A 20,338-nucleotide genomic window follows, 5' to 3' on the forward strand; every position below is an offset into this window, starting at 1 on the left:
AAAAACCTATGCCCCCCCGCCATCCCTAGCTATCTTCAGGAGGCTGTTTTGATCATTTTGGTTCTTCTTTGTGATACTAATCAAATATTATAATAATAATAATTCGTATTTGTAAAGCGCAAACACATCACCCCTTCAGGGTTTCAATGTGCTGGGGGGCATCGGGAGATAAAGGGAGATATGTACAAGGAAGTGGCGGAGGGAGGCGTTTGCCGTTATGGCTAACGCCTCACTCCGCCACTTTTGAAAAGCAAAGCTGCACCATATTTACAAGGGCATTGTGCAGCCTTGTGTTTCCTCCTGCATTTGCAATACACTTAGCAGTATAGCGCCAACACAGGCACCCTTGCTCAATAGTGGAAGGGGGACCTTCCTGTACATAAACAATCCATGAAAGATTGCTTGTTCCTTGGGCAGCACACATGGAAAAAGCAAAAACAAGGAGAAATAATGCATTTCTCCTCGTTTTGCCAACTTAAGACCAGGTTTTCCCTGGTCTTAAGTTTGGCGCTGCCTCCTATGTATGCTCCCCTTGTACATAGGGGTAGCGTCAAAATTAATGGGTTTTGCGGTGGAACGCCCACCGCAACACCCACTTCCTACCCCTGTCACGCTCAGCATAGATTGAAAGGGGGCCTTATTTACAAGGCAGCTTTAAGCTACATTAAGTAGCTTAACAATGCCTTCTAAATAAGGCTACACCTCTATCGCCACCACAACATCAGAAAAAGTGGCGTTGTGGTGGTGATAGAGGCTTATACACATGCCCCTAAGTGAGCTATTTTCCAAAGTCACATGATGCTGAGCTGAGCTGCTGCCAAGGCTGATGATCGAACTGTGAGCCCTGCGCTCCGGAGTTAGTTGTTCTGGCCGCTGCGCCCCACCTCTCCCAAACTGTAAGCTGTCCTATACTGAGATACAATTATAAAGCAAACTGAAGCCGAAAATGCTATCCTCTGTGTTATCTTTCAATTTTATGTCAGGGTAATACCCTTCCAGCGGACATCCCTCGACCTTGAAGAGGTGGTTTTAGCAAAACGCTAAATAATATAGTTACAAAGGCGAGTAATATTAACATGCAGACTTAAATGAAGGTTTGGGCACCTTCGAGCAATGCGTAATCTCCATCTGGTGATAAGTAAATACATGCTGGTAAAAAACAGCAATCTTTATTTAGGATTTATGGACCTGACATCAGCCTTTGACTGGGCTGTGAAAGGGAAACTCTGGAAAGAAATGTTGGGAATGGGCCTAGATGCACCTATTTATTTTTTAACTCAGATGCATCAGCACATGATGGAAAGAGTTAGATATGGGGCAGAAGGTGAACGGTCAGCTCTGATTAAAATGAACTGTGGGGTCAGACAAAGGTGTGTGCTAGCATCCTTTCTGTTTTGTCTATACATTAATGAGCTAGAAAGTTATCTGAATGAGGGGGGGCTGATGTCCAAAGGGTGGGTCAGAAAAATGTTCCTGCATTATTATATGCGGATGATTGTGTATTGATTTCAAGAACTGGTGTGTGCTTACAAATCCTTTTAAACAGATTTAAGGATTTTATGAGCAATTTAGGCCTAAAGACTAACACAGCTAAGTCACACGTCATGGTGGTGGGGAAAGCACATTCTAAATGAAAACTTGTCTTATTAATAAGGATAAGCTGCTCCAGGAATCAAACTTTTCCTACCTGGGTGTCACTTTCGACCATAAAGGCTCTAGACTTCCTCTTATTGAGGTTATGAAGAGGAGCTTCGATAAAACTCTTGAGGTTCTATTCAGGTTCGCAAGGAAATTGTGCTACAAACCCATCGATGCAATAATTAAGATCTATATTGCACGGTGTTGTGCTGTCATCTTGTATGGGGACGAGGTCTGGGGATTCTGTAATGTTTCTACCTTGCACACAACAAAAAATGTTTTCTTAAGAAAACCAATGTAAGTTCGTTCTAGCCTCCCGAGTATCTTACCTCGCATGGAACTAGGCCTGACTCCCGTAACATATTGCATTCAAACTGCCCCTATTTTGTTATCGCGCTCGTTTTTCGACAAATGAAGAACCAGCCCTCAATCGAGCAATAACACAGGATTGTTTAAGTTTGGGTCATGCTCACAAAATGCCTTGGCCTAGTTACATCAAGAGGCAGCTGACACTCATAGGGAAGCGAGATTGCTTTACCAACCCACTACTTATCACTGCAGGCACAAAATCTCAGCTAAAGCAGCAATTATTAACTGTTTTTACAGAGTGTAGGGAACTTATGGAACTTATCAAGAAGCGTGTAGCTGATTATCTCCCCTTGGTCAGCACCAAAAGAATATAGCCATAGCTTTTGCTCGCGTTTGGTCACACTCAAAGATTTTATCTTATCAGATTTAGATTGAATATTGCTCACTTACTGGTTTCTTATCCCATAAAAGTATATTGCGACTCTTACTTGGACCCTTTCCCATGTGACTCCAACTCAGCCCAGACTATGCTGCACTTCCTTTACCATCAAAAGAACTTATTATTCCAATATTGAGGGTGTTGAATCTTAGGAAATGTAGGCCAGCATTATTTTCCCTTCAGCTCCTTCAAATAGAATACATATGTCAAATGATTTATAAATTCATCTCTGCCGCAGTGCGATTGGGGAGTTTAGTAGTGAAATTCCCAATTTTAATATTTAGTACTACATTTTATGCTAACAAATTGCTCACACAGAATATAATTTTTTAAAAGGTCATCAATTTTTGCACTTTCAGATGGCACTTTGCACTTTAACTATCTTTTGTGGCTTTATATGCCAGATGAACTGTAAATCATAATCTCGCTGCTGTCTAGATTAATATTGTATTGTAACATTAACTGAGTATTAGAGTTTACAAAGTGGAAAATGTTAATACCTATTGTTTTTATGTATTTGATTAAGGACATCAAATTTTAGATGACTTGTGTAATGATTTTTACCTATGTCCATGTCTTTCATGCATTTTACGTATTTATTATGCTTGTCCAACCGAATAAAGTTTGTTAACCTACTGACTGAACAAAATGCGTTTAAAAATGTGCATAAATGAAGTAGGTAGATATACTTACTCGTACTAGGCCTCTAAATGTTAAAAGCTGCATTGCTTAGTGAGTAGTTTGACTAAAATGTGATAGATCACACATCAAATGTTTAATTCTTGACCTTTCCATGATCATGTTTTTATGAAATAAATGTTTCACATAACTCTGCAAAATGTTTCTACTCATACAAATAAAGGTTTGAAATACTTGTTTAGAATATATTGTTTAGTAGAATTATGAAGAATAACCACTCAAAGAATGCAGCACATAAACTGAACTTCACCTCTTTTAATATATTTGTTTTATCTCCAAAGGATGATGTCGATCAACTAATGTTCTCTCGTTATTGGAGATGTTTTGATTTCTACATAGCCCATTGTTAGTTAACATACAATTTGTTTTATTAGAAAGTTAAATATGTAGTCCTATTCTTGGAAAAAGATGTCCTGAACGTCAAAAGAACCATATGTAGTTTAAACTAATATAAAAAAAGCTGCACACTTGGAGATTACTGCCTGTGAACCATTTTATTCGTGTGAGAAGGAAAGGAGTGATCCTGTTCTCAGGAAGAGCCCTGAAAGATGGTTGGATGAGAGGAGGAAAAGATGCAACACTAACTGCAAATTAATTTTTGACTGTTTATAATAGTACATGTGTCTAGAATAGGTTAACACTATACCCTCATTCCTTTTTTCTTTGTCCAACACCATGGCTGATTGTGGATACTCCTTATTGCTTTGAGGCTCTACTGAGTTTTGTTAACCTATCTTTATGAGAAGTTCTGCTTTGATCGATTATTGATTTTGGATGTATTTTGAACTTATGCCTGTTCTCACTCTCTTTCTCACTTGAACTCTTTATGGGTACTTACTGACACCTTTTTACCCCATTCTTACAATAGGGATTTTTTCCTTTATGGAACACGCCTAGTACATTTTAATATAATGGAATAAACCATACTTGTTTTATCAATTCTGTAAAAGATTGATTATTTGAAACTAATTAAAATAAAACGTATGATTCTAAATAAAGATGCTCTACTAAACTGTAAAAAATCAAATCCTTAAAACTTTATTCAACTCTTGTTATTGACTGAACTTTAGATAGAAATTGTGATTACTATTCATGTGATGATTTGCTCTTTACCTACTCAATTACGACATCCAAGGTCCATTGGCCTATTGGATGAAGTACGGTTGGGATCAGCCCTGTGTGTGATAGTAAACAGAGTTTTATTTAAACTGATTTCGGCTCTAGCAAATTCTTTTCAGGACAGTCTTCTTGGCAGCCTCTTCACTAGTATCCAGGCTGCTACCACTAGTTTGTTTCTGAAATGAGCAGAGTGACCCTAATTTCCTTAGGGTAACTCAGCTCATCCCCTTTTTGCCACCTCCTATATCTGGTGCGGTTACATCAGGTCAGGTTAGAAAAGGATCAGGGTTCAGGTTTCAGCTCAGATTTCAGCTGGGGGCTGCCCAGCCACACTTCTCACTGCCTTCTCACCCACACCAAAATCGTATTCAAGTGCTGCATCACTCCCCTCTAAAAATTCTGCCATTGTACAAGATACCCACAATAACCTGTTCCCCAGGGCCACTGGGTTTCACTGGGAGTCAGGTTGTGTGCCTGTTCCGCAAGGGTCCAATGGGAGTCAGGTCATGCAAATGGGTCTGCAGGTACGTACATGCACTAGCAGTGCTTTGGCGGGGCACACGCATGAGGGGCTGCTTCTGCAGTAGCCCTACTTGGCGGTGTTGCATCCAGATTCACAGGGGAGTGGCTTCACTAATCGCTGCACGACAGATAGATGTGATTGCTGTACTAATCCATTAAGATATCACGTGTATCACATTGCTGTAGGAGATTAGCATTCTTCTTTTTATTTTTTTATTTATTGACTGTGCGATTAATTAAAATCTTTACAGTATAAAACACATGATCGTCCCCCACCCCGGAGAGACCTTCAGCCACTAAAACCCTATGTACAACATTAAAAGTAATATGTTGTGTATTTTCGCTACTTTATGTCCGTTAAAACTACTAAAAAAAGGAGAAAGAAATACAAAGAAACGTTTTTGTTTAGTCCTTATCTTCCCACCTTCAAGAATTTAGGCTTTTGTGGTAGTTCAGCGTGATTGTTCTCGACAAAGTAGCAGCTGACAGTCGGAATGAACTTCGTGAGGCCCTAAAACAGCCCTGCTTTGATTTATTTTTAAGACCGGTGATTGCACTTGCTTTACACACTAAGGGGCCGATTAGGATGGCGGACGGACTTGCGTCCGTCCGCCACCCTTGAGGAGGAGGGAACGTCCGCAGGGGCTGCGGCGTTCCCTCCGTGCTGATTAGGATGTGACCGCCAGGGTGGCGGTCACATCCTCTATATTTAACATTGCGGCGGGTGCAGCTTCAATGTTAAAAAAGCATGTTTTACATTTACATGCACAAAGCGGCCGGCACCGCACGGTGCCTGCTGCTTTGTGCACGCAAATGCAGGGGGGTACCATAGGTACCCCCCATGTGCACCCCCCACCCCCCATTCACCCAGGGGGCCCGCAACGGGCCCCCAAAGTGAATGTCCGTATGCTTTTCCATGGCGGAAAAGCCGCCGTGGAAAAGCATGTATTTACGAACATCCTAATATGGCGGACGGTGTCTCATAGACACCGCCTGCCATGTTATAGCTTTTCCGCCACGGTCGGAAGCCGACCGCGGCGGAAAAGCGGCGGACGGAATTCCAGACCCACCAGCCATCCTAATTTGGCGGTGGGTCTTTGGAGGCTCCGCAGCGGTTTTTCCGCATCCTCCAGGCCGGCGGACACTTCCGCCGGCCCGGAGGATGCGGAAAACCCGCCATCCTAATCGGCCCCATAATTAACCATCAGCTGGTATAGTTGGGGTTCCAGATGGTGCTCCTTACACAATATCAGTACCGTTGAGGTCTGTGGCCTTTTGGTGGAGCTCAAGTGCCATTCTTACTTGATGGATGAACTTGCCGGCCCTAGCTAGTAGGCAAGTCGTAGTTGCCGAAAAGCACCAATCCGAGGCCTCTCTACAGGTTCTGTAGCCTAGGGATCGTAGGGCCGGGCGCAACAGACGATGTCGATCGCTGTCCAGCTTGGAACAGCAGCACAGAAGATGCAACCAGGATTCTCTGCGGTAGCTGCATAGCCGGCAAGCGATGGCGCCATCCGTACGTGCCCATTTTGGGTTAAAGTCCACAATCCTGAGGGGCCAAAGGCACAGATACAGAATTTTCTTCCTCGCTTGAATTGATAGGGAGTCTTGCAAGTATGGTTGAGGTTTGCCTGGGATGTAAGACTTATCCAGGGCCAAAGTTAATGAGTTGTGCCGAAGTGAAGAGCAGTCAAGCTCAAATGAGATGGTCTGGACTTGGCGCTTTACTGCTTGGGCCCAGGCTGAATAGGGAATCTCAGGGAGGAGTAGGCTCTTGCCCTCGATATTCAGTGAGGCGATACCTTTTTCCACCATAGTGTGCCATGGGGAGCCAGCTTGTCCAAAAATTATTTTAAGAAAGTGTTTGAGGTTGTTTTCGGGCGATTTCAGCACTCTGATGTAATATTTTAGCAAGTCCCCCTGTAGTGTCAGCTCTGGGCGTTTCAAGCCTATTTCTAGCCTTAGCCTGTTGTTCCTTGCCTGTTTTGGGGCATGTAGCACGAGTTTGTACGCTTTCACCTGCGCCGCGTTGATCTTTTTCTCAAATGCTCCTGGATAGGCTATGTGGCCATATGTAATAGAGGGGATCAGTTTTGCCCCAAGTACGGTCAGCATAGGTTCGACTGAGGGGCTGGCTAGTCGATGGCTTAAACGTCTTAGGGACAGGATTATTTTATCAATTCTAGGTTTTAACTCCTTTAGATGTTTAACTGCTGTGGCCTTCTCTGACACCCAGACACCCAGATAATTGTAGGAGGGAGCTGTACTGATTCGGTGTTCCCCCAAGGACCATGTTGCTTGTTTTTTGTGGTGGTATTTGCCAAAGATTACTATCTTTGTCTTGCTCTCATTGATCCGAAGGCTGTTTTCCTTGTTGTATGTTGCCAGACTGTTTAAAGCTCTTTGAAGCCCCACCCTGGTGTGGTCCATGACCACCGTGTCGTCTGCGTATTGAAGGGTACCCAGGGCCAACTTCCCCAGTCTTGGAGGTACTAAGTTTGCATCTTTCAAAGCTTGCCCCATGTCTGCAGTGTACAAGTTGAAAAGTAGGGGGGCCAAAACGCACCCCTGCTTAAGTCCAGAGTTGGTGTCGATTCTTGCTGTGGTGATTGTCGGACTTAATTTCACCTTAACCCATGTCCCCTCATAGAGAGCTTTTATGGCTTTAAGCAGAGTCTGAGGGAGCCCCCAGGTCTCAAGTTTTGCCCAAAGCCGACTCCTATTTACTCGGTCAAAGGCGGTTGAATAGTCTATAAAACAACAAAACAAAGGCAACTTATTCCTCATGTTGGCTTGCTTCGCAAGGTATGAGAGCGCTATGATATTGTCCAAGGTGGAACTATTGGCCCTGAAGCCGGTCTGTGAGGGCGGGAGAATGCTGTTCTTATCTACCCAAGACTCCAGGTCCCTTAATAGTAGGCGGGCGTATGCCTTGGCTTCTATATCAAGAAGCGCTATGAGCCTATAGTTAGCCGGATTCGAGTGGTCACCCTTCTTGTGTATAGGAAATAGGACCGAGCCTTTCCAAGATGTTGGCAGGATTGCGGTGGCAAAAGAATGATTGAATAACGGGGTTAGTATGATTGCAAAGAAGGCGGGGGCAGTTTTAAAAACCTGGGGGGGGATACCGTTAGGGCCAGGAGCCCCATCTGTTCTTATTGCCCTAATGAACTTTAAGATCTCCTCCTCTGTGTACTTTACAGATTGACTGGGCCTTAAAAAGTCTTTCGGCATACCTTGGGTTTTAATGGTTACAGCAGCCTCCTTGGACCACTCTGCGCTGCCAGGGATGATCTGATTTACCCCACTGGTGTACAACCTCTTTGCGTATTCTTCCCACACGGCCCCTGCAACACTGTTTTCCTTATGCTTACCTCTGGGGGTCAGGCTGTTAATGTAACGCCATACCTTGCTGTTGTCCTTATCTTTCATTAGGGCGAACTCTTTGAGCCAGTTCTTTTCTGTCCACTGTCTTTTCAGCTCCCAAACTTTCTTTTTGTAATTGGCTCGCAAGGCAGAGATAGAGGTCTTCGCTGGCGGGTGAATGCCTTTCTTTTTTACCTTGATTGCCTTATTAAGCGCTTTCTTGCTTTGTAACAAACTCCGTGTTTTTTTGCGTCTTGGCCTGGTATTATTTTGATGGTTTCTTGGTTGATTGGGATTACCCAAACTCTTCAGTAAATCCGTGGTCAGTTTTTCCCAGAAGTTTGTGACGTTCTTAATGTCTTGTGACTTTAGATCTGCCTCCCTGCTGGCTACAAGCTGTGACAGGCTGTGGCTGAGGTTGGTCGACCATTTTATCCTTTTGAGGACTCAGAGTTGTTCTTCGCCTGTGGATGCTCCGATTATTTGCTGAGCTTCCACCTGTTCCCACACTAGGTTAAATATTGCGCGGAGGGGCCTGTGGTCGCTTTCCTGTCTATCGTCCACCGTGAAGTCGCAAAGTTTATGGGCCAGCCCTTCGTTGGTAAAGATATAATCAATGGTGGATTTATTCTGGAAGGTCGGTTTGGCGGTCCAGGAGTGATGGCGCATTTTTTGAGACCCATGAGTGGATTGCAGGTTAAAGTTTGTGAGAAATTCAGTCAGTGGGGCTGACTTCTTACTTGAGAGCGCTGCGGGGAACTGACCCAGGCCTCTAGTGTTGAAATCGCCCGCTATTATCACACCATGATGCTCTAAACTTATGAGTAGATTTTCCAACATGGTAATAAGTGCTTCCATGGCCTGTTGCATTTGATATTTAGTTGGGTTGATGTAACAGTTAATTAGTATAAGAGGATGGGACTTTTGACCCGTTTTCAACCCCTCTATTGTAATGGCTTGAAGGTCGGGTGACGCCACTTTTAGTTCTGTGGTCTTAAATTTGCAGGCATGGCTTACGAAGATGAAAAGGCCCACTGACGGGCGTCCAAAGATGGTCCTTTTGGTCGCTGATTTAAAGTGTTCGTAGTAGCCTTCAATTGGAATGGTTGACCTCGCCCAGGTCTCCTGGAGGCACAGTATGTCTCCCTGTGCGAGGTATTCAAGTGAGGTTGTGTCTCTGAGAATATTGTTTAGCCCTGCTACGTTCCATGAAATGAGGGTGAGCTTACGGTCTTGACCCCTGGGAGGATGTGAGTGTACACCATTTCCAGAGGTGTATATTTGGTTAGGGCCCCTGTCTCCGAGTAACCTCCGGATAATACGGACCATGCTGAAACCGCTGTACTCTCCGCTGCGTGTCTTTATGCAAGATGTTAGTTTTTAGTGGAGTTCTTGGCCTCCCCCCTATTTTCAGTCCCCCATCTGGGCTTATGAGCCTAGTTCCTTTGAGGACTGAAGTAGGTTCTTGCTGGCCATGATTGGGCGTAAGAACATGAGGATATTTTGGCGCCCTGGGGACAGTCACTTCTATGCCCCATTCTGCGAGTTGTGTGACTTCCTTGAGGATCGCATATTGAACCTGCTGTTGTGCGAGTCCGAGTAAGGTGGAGTCGCCATGGGTGTCTGTCTCCAAGCTTTTAAACACTACCCTCTCGATCTAGTCTGAGGTAATTTGTGCCAAGGATGCAATGGAGCCAAAGAGGTGAACAATATTAGACCTGTTTAAAATATCGTAGGAGCCTTTGGCAGAGTATCTGGGAGTCAGCAGCACCTCATATATGGCAGATTGATGTTTATGTTGAGGAGGGCGCAAGGTCTGCCCTTCTCCCAGTATGATGTGACTCTGGCAGTTTGTGAACTGAGGGTTTTTGTAGGTGACTCCCGGCAGCAGTCTTCCTGACACCTCATTTATTGAACCAACCTCTCTTTGGATTCTTGGCAGCTCGCCCTGGTGTACGTTGGAGTTTGTTACAGTCTTATGTTGAGGCACCAAACCGGGGGAGCTAGGGGCGCTGAGTTGGGCACCGAGTACCTCCTGTGCCATCCTCAGCTGAGCCTCCTCGTCGTGTCTACTCTCCCGATGGGTGTTCTGAGGGCTTTGGGCCTTGTCTGGGACGGGAGGTGCATCTCTTGGTTTCGTGGCCTTAATTACCGGTTTGAAGTTGAAAATGGGATAGAGTGGTTTTGGGATGCTTTTATTTACCATATCACCCAAAGTTTGTGTTGCTGGTAGTATTTGTCTGCTTTTGGCTTTAAATTTCTTCATTTGTTTCTTTAATCTTTTTTTGGCCCTCCTTGACAGCGGAGCTTTCATCCCGGCCGATGCGCCTTCGGCCTTTGCCGCTGGAGGGGCAGTGTCAAATGAGTCGTCACTTGTAGTGTCAAGTGCCAAGACCTCGAGCTCCCCATTCCCTTGTGCTACCGAAGGGCTGTTGTTGCTTAGCCCTGCCAGTTACTCCTTTGGTGGACTGCTAGCCGCAGTGCAATAGTTGGACAGTTCAAGATGCACTGTCTTCAAGGCTGATGACTTTTCAGTGGCTTGTTCTGGGGGGGACGTCTCACTTTCTCCTTTCGCTAGTGCCAGCATGTCCTTTAAAACTTCTGGTAGACTTGCCCATTTGTCAATAATGGCAGCGTTAGCATCGGTGTTAGCCACGTTGGCATGTTGGACTTCGAGTAGAACCTCTAATTTAGCCAGCTTATCATCTTGACGCGCCAGGTGCTGAGCAATTGAGTGCAACAGATCGATTTGTACTTCCATCTTTGTGGACTGCCATAACAGCGCCCTAGCCATTGTGTCCTGTATTTCTCTTATGGCAGACAGGTTTAACTTTTTGAATGTGACTTCTTCCGTTGCGTCTTGCTGGTGTGCTAGGCCAAGCGGGCTCCATCCCTCTGTTTGAGACGTGACCGGGACGGCAGATCTGCCCGGGTTTATTGGTGTTGCTTCCAGTGTTCGTTCGATGGACTGTTCTAGTTTTTGCAGGAATGAAGTTGTTAGTGCGTCCATTCTTGAGGGAGTTGTCTTCTGTTTTTCGCGGGGTGTCTCCGTTGAGGTCGATAGTTTACGTGTTCTCTTTGGGGAAGTGGCTGCTGCTGCCTCCTTGTGCTCTTTCTCCTCGCTCTCACTCCCCCCCACTATAGGTCTCATGTGAATGTCAGCTGTGATCCATATCGGACTCTTCGCCCTAGCGACGGGCTGGAGGCATGCATCAGGACTCCCAGTTTCTGTGAGGTAGCAAACTCACTGGGTAAAGGACATCTCTGATCTTTATTTGACTTTGGAGGGCCCAGTTTAAGGATGATCTCTGACACTGTCTCAGCTTGACCCTCGTCCAAGGCTGTGGGGCCACTTGTAGCCTGGAAGAAATGAGTGATAAGTCCTTGAGGGAGGGTGTTGCCATTAACTGATTCCTGGGGTTTTTGAGAGCTAATGCTCCTAGTTATTCTTCTTTGTGCTGTGCTTTCGGAGTCCACCTCCGGCCCTGCCTCCGTACTTGGCTGGGTCTTCTTGAGCGACATCCTCAGGCACCGGAGGTTGGGGCTCCAAGCGATATGACACAGTGCTTATGGGCCTCCTTGTTGAAAGCGGCCCCTTTGTTTTATTTGTATGCCTGTTTCTACAAGCGCTCAGTCACTGTGGAGGACTACAGTGCCCAGAGTCCTTTGTGGCAGCACCTTGTTGCCCGAAACTGGAGGTGGGTGTTATGGCGGTGTACTTGCAGCAACTCTTGTTTGGAGTGAGCGCGTGGTGGTGCTCTTGGCAAAAAGGGGTACTGAAGTTGACCCGGTGAAATGATTGGCCTCCCACAGCACTTGGCCTGCCTTCAAGAGCGGTAGTGAAAGTAAAGGTGCAGGAGGGTGGTGGGAGAGATGATGGAGGAGACCCAGATGGTGAGCCTTTTGGGAAAGTCAAGAAGTGACAACTGGCGAGTCTATGCAAATTTTTTATGCAGTTTCAGAGCTAAACGTGTCAAAAATATTGGTTGTTTGACTGATTCCGTCGGGGGCCTCTACGCACGTCGAACTCCGTCCGAGTTACTCATAACAGCGGCTTATCAAGGACTGTCTGTTTTCGAATTTGTTTTGTGACATCACAAAGGACTCTAAAAATATTCACTGATGTCAAATTGATATTACTCGACTCAAGAGACCCTACGGCCCCCCACGTAGATACATTTTGGCATTCTTGATTAGCACTCGTACCACCATATCGGTACTATCCGTCTTCGTTATTCACATTCTACATCGTATTGACATTGGACAAAATATATTTTGAAACTTGAAAATAAAAGATAAATCTATTTTTGCAAATCCTGGTCTCCTGCAATTTATTTTGCAATTTGGTGCTGCCTCCACTTTTTCTTCAACTTGTCAAAAATATTAATGATCGTCTTAAAGGGGGGGAGGGGGGCAAGCGGGGCACTCAGGGGGGACCGCGGGCTGGGAGACCTAGTCAGTCAGCCCCTTGGTCCACCCGCCGGGCTCTTACTTCGCAGCCGCCTCTATCGGCGGCCGCGCTTGCCACCAGAGCTTACCTCCCGCGTGGGGTAGAGCTGGCTGGGCTGCTCCTTCCTCTGGGACTCGCCCCTTGCTGTTCTCTCCGCTCCCGACTCGGTTGCAGGGCTAATGCCGCTTTTCCTCGGTTTTCCCCTGCTCTTGACCGGCGGTCCTACTGCAGCAGCGGGTCTTGGGCGAGGCTCCTGCACCCCCATGACTCTCCACAACTCACAGCGCGCACCTGACTCCGCGGTGTATTGCGGTATGCGGTATGCTGTGGCCGCGTTACTTCCGCCGTAAATAACTACCGCTTTGCCCTAAAGTTCGAAACCGCGACTTCTCAGCTCCCCGCAGCGGCTGTCAGCTGCTGGGGCCGAGCCGGACTGGGCGGTATGGCGCGGTCGGAAGAGGCGGTGATCAGGAGCTGGACTGGGCGGTAACTGACTTTCTCAAGGTAGGAATGTGTAGTGAGCACGTTTTAGATTAGCATTCAACCTAGGAACATTGCACCAAACAACCTTAGATTCTAGCAAAGCTAGATTTTTTTTATAGCACTCGAATAGAGGATGCCTTAACGAATGAAATAAACAAGTTGCTAATCCACTAATTCCCCTTTCAGTCAAACATGAGTAGGGAAGTGGGATGTTGTCTCACTCATTGCTTTATTGTAAAACTTAGCAAGCAGGCTCTGAACACTGATACTCTACTGCAATTAAAGGTATGGCACGAACAGACACTGAGGGGGCCTGAATGGGGGTCTGAATGGAATAGTTCTTAGAGTGAATAATCAGTGTTACGATATGTTCCACAAGTGAAGCAAGGTCCGCACTGCCAGAATAGATTGAAGACTGTTTATTTGTAATATCGGGTTACTCTATCAGAGCCCTGACAGCTGGATAAACCACTCCAGCTGACCCTCCCCATTCCAGCTCCAACACATGTATATTCTAGATAAAGTAAAAGTAAAGTCCACATTTGTAAAGCGCACAATCACCCGTAAGGGTCTCTAGGCGCTGGGGGGCCGTCGGGAAGATTAAGCGAGCTATTGCCCAGAGTCACATGGTGCTGGGCTAACCTGCCGTCGGAGCCGGGGATCGAACCGTGGTCCCCAGATTCCAGCGTCAGTCGCCCTGGCCGCGGCGCCACACGACAAGGATGAACTTATGGCCAAGGCACAGGGATGGCCACAACAGTCAGCAACATCTCAATAATGTTATTGTATTGCATATTTATCATGCCATGCTCTGAGGCAAAATGGGAATTGGACATGAAATAATGTTCCGGGTGTCATGGAAAAGGAACGTTATTCAGTGTTCGATCTACACAGATGTTGAGTCTCCCTTCCCGAGATAAGCAGATGTATAATGAGGTTGCCATAACCCTTTGGAGCTCCTTAGAATTCTTTTATAACCTAAATTGTTTGTGTGGATTCTCTAAAAGAGTGTCCTGCGAGGAACTAGAAACAATGCTATTAGGACTATTTTTATATTGCTTTCAAATGTCTGTTTTAAAAGGCAATCTCTATCTCTGACCAACTTTACTGGAAGAGTGCAGGAATCATAGCACCAACGTAGGAGCCCTGAAAGCTTTGTATTTCTCTTCTAGAAGTAGAATCATATACTCCTGAATCTCACTAGAGAGCCCTCAGGTTCTGATATATGATATATCAGAATATTATTCTAGTGTACCATATTTACCAGTATCTTGAGTTTATTCAGGAGCAATGTCTTTGCCACACTGTGGCATTTTTCCACTTTTTCACTACGTTGTTTTAAATAGTCATGTTGTTTAACTACAGCACCTAAAATGTCATGCCAACCTATTATTCCCAATCAACATTACAACCTTATTCAATTTGTCTAACCATTTATTGAACCTTTCACTTATCACTTTATTATTTATCATAAGTCCCCTCCAAGAAATTTCCTTAAGGATGGACTTGGGCACACAGACAGTTTTCCAATATTTCTGAACTCAAAAGATTACTTGGACAGTCCTGACTTATTACTAGTCCCCCCCCCCCCCCCGTTCAAGGGTGGGCTTTGAATTTGAGGTCTTCTAAAATGCACAGTCCAAATAATTTGAATCTTTTCCTCATCCATTCTGAGTGCTAACTTTGAGTGGATTATGCGTTCTGTTCCAAGTTGCCTTAGGTTTAGAACTTAAGGAAGTGCTTCAATCATCTGCTTCTGACAACAATACCTCTCTGTTAGCACCAACCTGAGGAGACTTCTGTATTGTGGAAACTGTATTCCCTACCTCTTCTATTGGTAGAAAGCATGACAATCTGATGCGCTATTTTCCTAATTTCGATTGTGCTTCTATTTTTTGTGGAAGGTAATATCCTCAATGATAGATCACTTGATAAGTCTTCTCTATCGCAAACTAATCAAGTGTGGTCTGGACCAGTTCCTATTCAATTCCACAAACATATACATTCCAAAGTAAGATACATGGCAGTTTTGAGGGAACCTGTGTTCACTAACATATTTAATGTAATTCATATTCCTTGTTCGTACCCTACAGTGCACCCCTTCAAATAGTACATGGCAACCTTAATAGCACATGACGTCATACTATTAATGTCAAATATCGGTCTTTACCTACTGTTGATGGTCAAGGGAATTGTGCACTGACCATCTTGAATACTTCAGGGCTTACCTGATGATCCACTGTCATAAGGTTGAGCAAACACCACTATTTCGAGAAGTCTTAGAACGAGGACTGTCTAGTCAATAAAGCTAAAAGTCAGCGGAATGTGCATATTTTCAAAAAAACAGATTCAACATGTCCTGTTTTAGTTTAGACTAAATACATTCTTTATCCGTTGTGCATCTTGTAAAATCATGTCCTACCTGCCCAACGTATGTTTCCCAACACTCATTTTTCTGGCTCTGAAAGTTGTAGTCAAAAGAAGAAGATGATGTTGTCTGGTTAGGCACTACGATAGGCGTGATAGTACTGTTCTCCTCCAGTTCTAGGATGAATGTACTGTTCCCATTCACACCAAGGTCAGGAACAGCGGTAGATGTCGATAAGGTTGCAAATGTTCTTGTGGCCAGAAAAGGGGCAGGTTCAGTGGCACTTCCGTTACCAGCATTCTGAAAGATCAAAATGTTATGCCTTAGGCTGTGTTATCATGTATTTTAATGTGTTCCTTCACAGAACATCTATGCCAGTATGTGGTTAACATTATGCTTGCTGTTTCCAAAGATAGGTGTCACCTAATAAGTGGTACGTTCCTACTATTGACCAAAGGAAATTTGTATTTCAATCCTACTGATTAAAGTCTGAAGATATCAGGTTGCATATAACATGGATGGCTATTAGTGTTTATCAACTCCTATTGGGAGCAGTTATTTATCAAGAGTCATTGATTTATATAGCTGCAAATACAATTCTGAAAAAAAGTTGGAAAAGGAACCAATGCTTCAGTTGCAAAATATAAAATGCTATTAAATGATGTTTATAGTATAAAGATATACAAAGCTAAATATAAAGGAGTAAAGCGAATCCTTCCCGGAAGTGGATCATTCACAGAAGGTAAATATTACTCCCCAATGATTATGTACGTGTATATGTACATGCATAAAGAGAGAGCTAGAGAAAGTAATTTACTCATTTTGCCAGTTCAGAAAAGGAGACAGAAGTTCAAATGGCATGTGTAGATTTAAACTACACATGCCTGAATTAGATTTAAATGTAAACAATTTGGGCATACTCGAGGGGGTGTGCAAGTAGGATCCACACAAACGATAATGTGTACCCTCAAAGGAAGACATATGAAAATGGGTTTGTTGCAGTGGGGGCTCCTCCGATAAGGCGGAGGAGCATCGCCCCACTGCTTTACAGCAGTAAAATAAAGGGAAAATAAAATGATAATAACTCGAGGCTATTATCATTTTATATATTCCTTCTGCGGCAACTTTGCGGGCAGTGTGGGGATGATTTGATGACAGAGTAACAGAGGGAGGAGTGGTGGCACACTGTAAGTGCTCATGACAGTCCTGCCCACTTTGCATGTTCTCCACCCAGGCTGTATACAGCCTGGGTGGAGAGCATGCTTAGGCTCCCACTGCCTGTCTGAGCGGCGCTCAGACCAATCACAAAGCTGCATTGTAGCATTGTGATTGGCTTAAGGGTGCCTGGGTGCTTGCTTTTCTGGCCCAACGTGGAGGAGAAAAGGAGGAGAGAGACTGCGATAAGATACTTTTTTTTCTTTTTTTGCACACCCTTACAGCCAGCCACCCACCCGCCCGCCACACTCAATCCATGCCAGTGCCACTGGTTTGTTTCTCAACAAAATCAGAAGCGCCAGGTGTACATAAAGATTGTATGTATACCTAGAATGTAAGAGGAAATATGAGGAAACAGTCTTGGATTTTTTATACTTTTTCTGTAAGAGAAACTCTTTTGAATTTGAGGATATGAGTTGGATTTAGAATATTTGATATATCATACAGGAGTCAGTTGGAAGCAGTTGAAGGCTGATCAAAGGAGTTATCTTGCTCCCAACAAGACAACTCCTTGTGCACTTCTATGTAAACCATGAATTCAAAAGTTGATCTGTTTTGCAGATATCAGGTCTGCCTACAACTGGAATCAATGGTTACCTGCTTACCTCTTTAGTATATTGATGATGAGGGAGGGATCTTCCAAGATGAATTCATCGGTTTTATTGAGGATGTTGTAGTGCACCGAACAGCTAACTGTGGGGGTGAGGTGATGCTTCTGACAACCACTAAAATGGCGCAGGCGTGCAATAATACAAAAATGAGATTACGGATGTCCATAAAATGTATAGCTGCTTCCAGGTTCATCAGAAGGTGGGGGTTCATTAATGCTCAGACCTCACACTTTTTTTAAAGTCCCATGATTGAGCTGCACTATTTATAGATATTAAAGCAAAACAGCTTTGTTTATTAATAGTGAGACATCAAACATGGCTTAGTTAAAATATGATGGTATCAGTCAGTGTGGACTAGCTGACCTCATGCCTCACAATAACTTCTAACATGTATGACTGCTGTTGGGTTTCAAGAACCAAATGTCCAGCTTTTGTTGCTGGCACTGTGAGTGACACTGTGAGTGACCGGGCACTCACTATTTGAGCCACATATGTGAACGAGGTTCCTGTCTGTGGCTGGGTGGGAGGAGCTGCAGGGCAGAAGTGGTCTTGCACAATGTTGCCTCAGGGACACAGTCTTCTTTAAAAATGCTAATTAGAAATGTGGCCATCTACAGCTAAGCAACCCTTCTTACATTTATATATATATGCAAAGAGAGAGAAAATGAAGACCATGCTGGGTGCCTATGCTAGGAAAGTGCTGTTGGTTTTTATTTCTTTCATTACGTTTCCTTCAAGGTGCATATATATTGTCATATCAAGGAACAGAAGCACAGCCAGAGTGAGATTTGCCCATGATCAAACAGTTTGGTAAGTTGGAGACCTGAGATTGTATTGCTTGACCCAAGGAGTCTCCAGCCCTTTCTGTAATGATAGCTACTATCGATCACTGAAATTCATTGTAAGCTACAGAAGGCTAAACAACTCATGCATTGTTACCAGTCACCCCCGCACCCAGCGTCATTGACTTTAGGGCTAATGTCCATAGAGCCAAATACTTTGGTTGAAAACAAAATACTTTGACTAGGGGCACTATGACAGGGCTGCCAAGTGTGTCAGTGAGACTGTGGTCTTTGGGGATGTATGAACATGTGTGTGTATGAATGGGATATATGTGAATGAGTGAATGAGAGCCTGTACCATATTTACAAGCATAGAACCATTTTTTTTCAATAAGAGAAATTTAGCAGGAAGATTTTCGGCAAAAATTTACAAATATGGAAAACATTTCTGTACTTTAGATTTCTCCCACTTTAAAAAACGGCTGTATTTTTCAGTTCTACATATGGCATAGTGTCTACTGGCCATTAGAAACAAGAGGTCTGCTGTTTGAAAGTGCGACACTTTGAAATGGGAGAACATTAAAATGAAGAGTTAACCAAATCATTACGGTAACGTTTCATTTAAATTTTCTCCCATTTAAAAGTATTCAGAAACTTCATTGTGTTCTCACACACCAATATTGAGTTGACAAGGACTTTTATTTAAGAGTTAAATACCTCAGGGCTTAAGTACTTCACCTCTGTTCTCTGGCCAGCTTCAGTCATTAATCTGACTGAGCACTGCTCATTATGAGGCCCTACTATCTGCAGCCTGATGATAATAATGTAAAATAAACACAGCTATCCCTTAAAGTTGAGAGGAAAATGTGACTCGGCAGCAATTTAGAGATGAACACAAGGCTGTGAGCTATTCTGTGGGTGTCCATGAGCTACTGGTACAAGTTTGCAGAAAAGGTAGGGAGGAAGGGCTACGGGGATCAAAACAAAGCATCATATCAGGAAAAAGTAAGGACTTATCATACAGAAATTGAAACTACCCAGGCCGCCATCTATACAAAATAGATTGAATGCTGCAACAAACTCCCCTAGAGATATGTTTAAAATCACCAAAACATTGTTAGAACCCACACCCATTGGCTCTCCCACTGTACCCTCTAACGTCAGGTGCAATGATCTGGCCTCCTATTTCCATAATAAAATAACTGACATCTACCGCTCCTTTCCTAGAGGTGGAGGAAGACTCAAACTCCAATTTCCTGGGCAATTGCCACAATAGTAGCTCTGCCTCTAGATTTTACTAACGTATGATTATTTCACTATCATCTTTGGAAAAAGCATATCTGCATCTCCACAAGCTCCTGCCCCCCTCCCAGGATCCTTTTACTCCTTTTTTCCTTCTTTTCTTGACATGGTCAATCTGTCCCTGGAAAGGGGCACCGTACCCCTGGCCTGTAAACATGCCATGACTATCCACAAAAAGCCCAACCTAGACTCCTTATGTCTGGATCATTTTCGTCCAATCTCACTCCTTCCAGGCATAAGCAAAGTGTTAGAAAAACATGTTCATAATGATCTCTCAGATTTTATTAAGGCCAACAGCCACCTTCACCCCACCCAAACTGGTTTTCAGCCCAAACTCAATACTTAAACATCCCTCCTAGCATTAGTGGGTATTGCAAAAAGGAGACTAGACCAAGGAGGCACAGCAGCCACAATACTTCTTGACCAAGGGCCAAGTGTACATACCTCAGCATCAGTTTCGGTGTGTGTAGCATTCAAGGTTGGTAGTGTGGTTTCAGTTTCACTTTGAGGTGTTTTGGTGATTGGTTGAAATCTAGTCTTAATTCCCTATAGATGCTGTAAATGTTTCCTGTGTGGTTTATGTGAGGTAGGTTGATGGTCACTTGGTAGTAAGAGCGGATGTTGTAGTGTATTTTTATTTCTGTCTTACATACGTTTGTTCCAATTACAGTAGTGAATGTGTTGTGCGATGGAATGTCTTTTAGCTTTGTCATGCATGACCTTCCAGCGTGGTTTGTGAGATGACATTTAGAAAGCTAGATGCACCAGCTGGGCACATTGGGGCACCTGGAGTGTCAGACAGTTGACAGAGGAAGAGGCAGAGAAAATAATGTGTGCTGCTGCCTGCATGGAATGATTAATCACACCCCATGTCTCAAATTGCACACCATGATTCAGGGCTGGTTCTAGGATTGTTGCGGCCCTGGTCAAAGGGGAATGTGCAAGGCCCTTCTAATTTACATAAGTGACACCTTCAGGTCTCCGGAAGCTGCTTGAGCAGTCTTCCCGTGAGCCACAGCTCCTCTCTCTGCCACC

At 44.3% G+C, this 20,338-nt stretch overlaps 1 protein-coding gene across 1 annotated transcript in view; it reads right to left on the reverse strand.

Annotated features, from left to right (window-relative positions):
• The window catches only part of TMC3 (transmembrane channel like 3), a 650,080-nt gene that overhangs the window by 174,137 nt on the left and 455,605 nt on the right, over positions 1 to 20,338 (reverse strand). The window contains exon 13 of the mRNA XM_078684118.1: positions 15,448 to 15,693. Coding sequence (XP_078540244.1) covers positions 15,448 to 15,693 — 246 coding nt within the window. The remainder of the gene's footprint in view (positions 1 to 15,447; positions 15,694 to 20,338) is intronic.

The sequence above is a fragment of the Lissotriton helveticus genome, chromosome 3_1 (assembly GCF_964261635.1).
Source record: "Lissotriton helveticus chromosome 3_1, aLisHel1.1, whole genome shotgun sequence".
Lineage (NCBI taxonomy): Eukaryota > Metazoa > Chordata > Amphibia > Caudata > Salamandridae > Lissotriton > Lissotriton helveticus.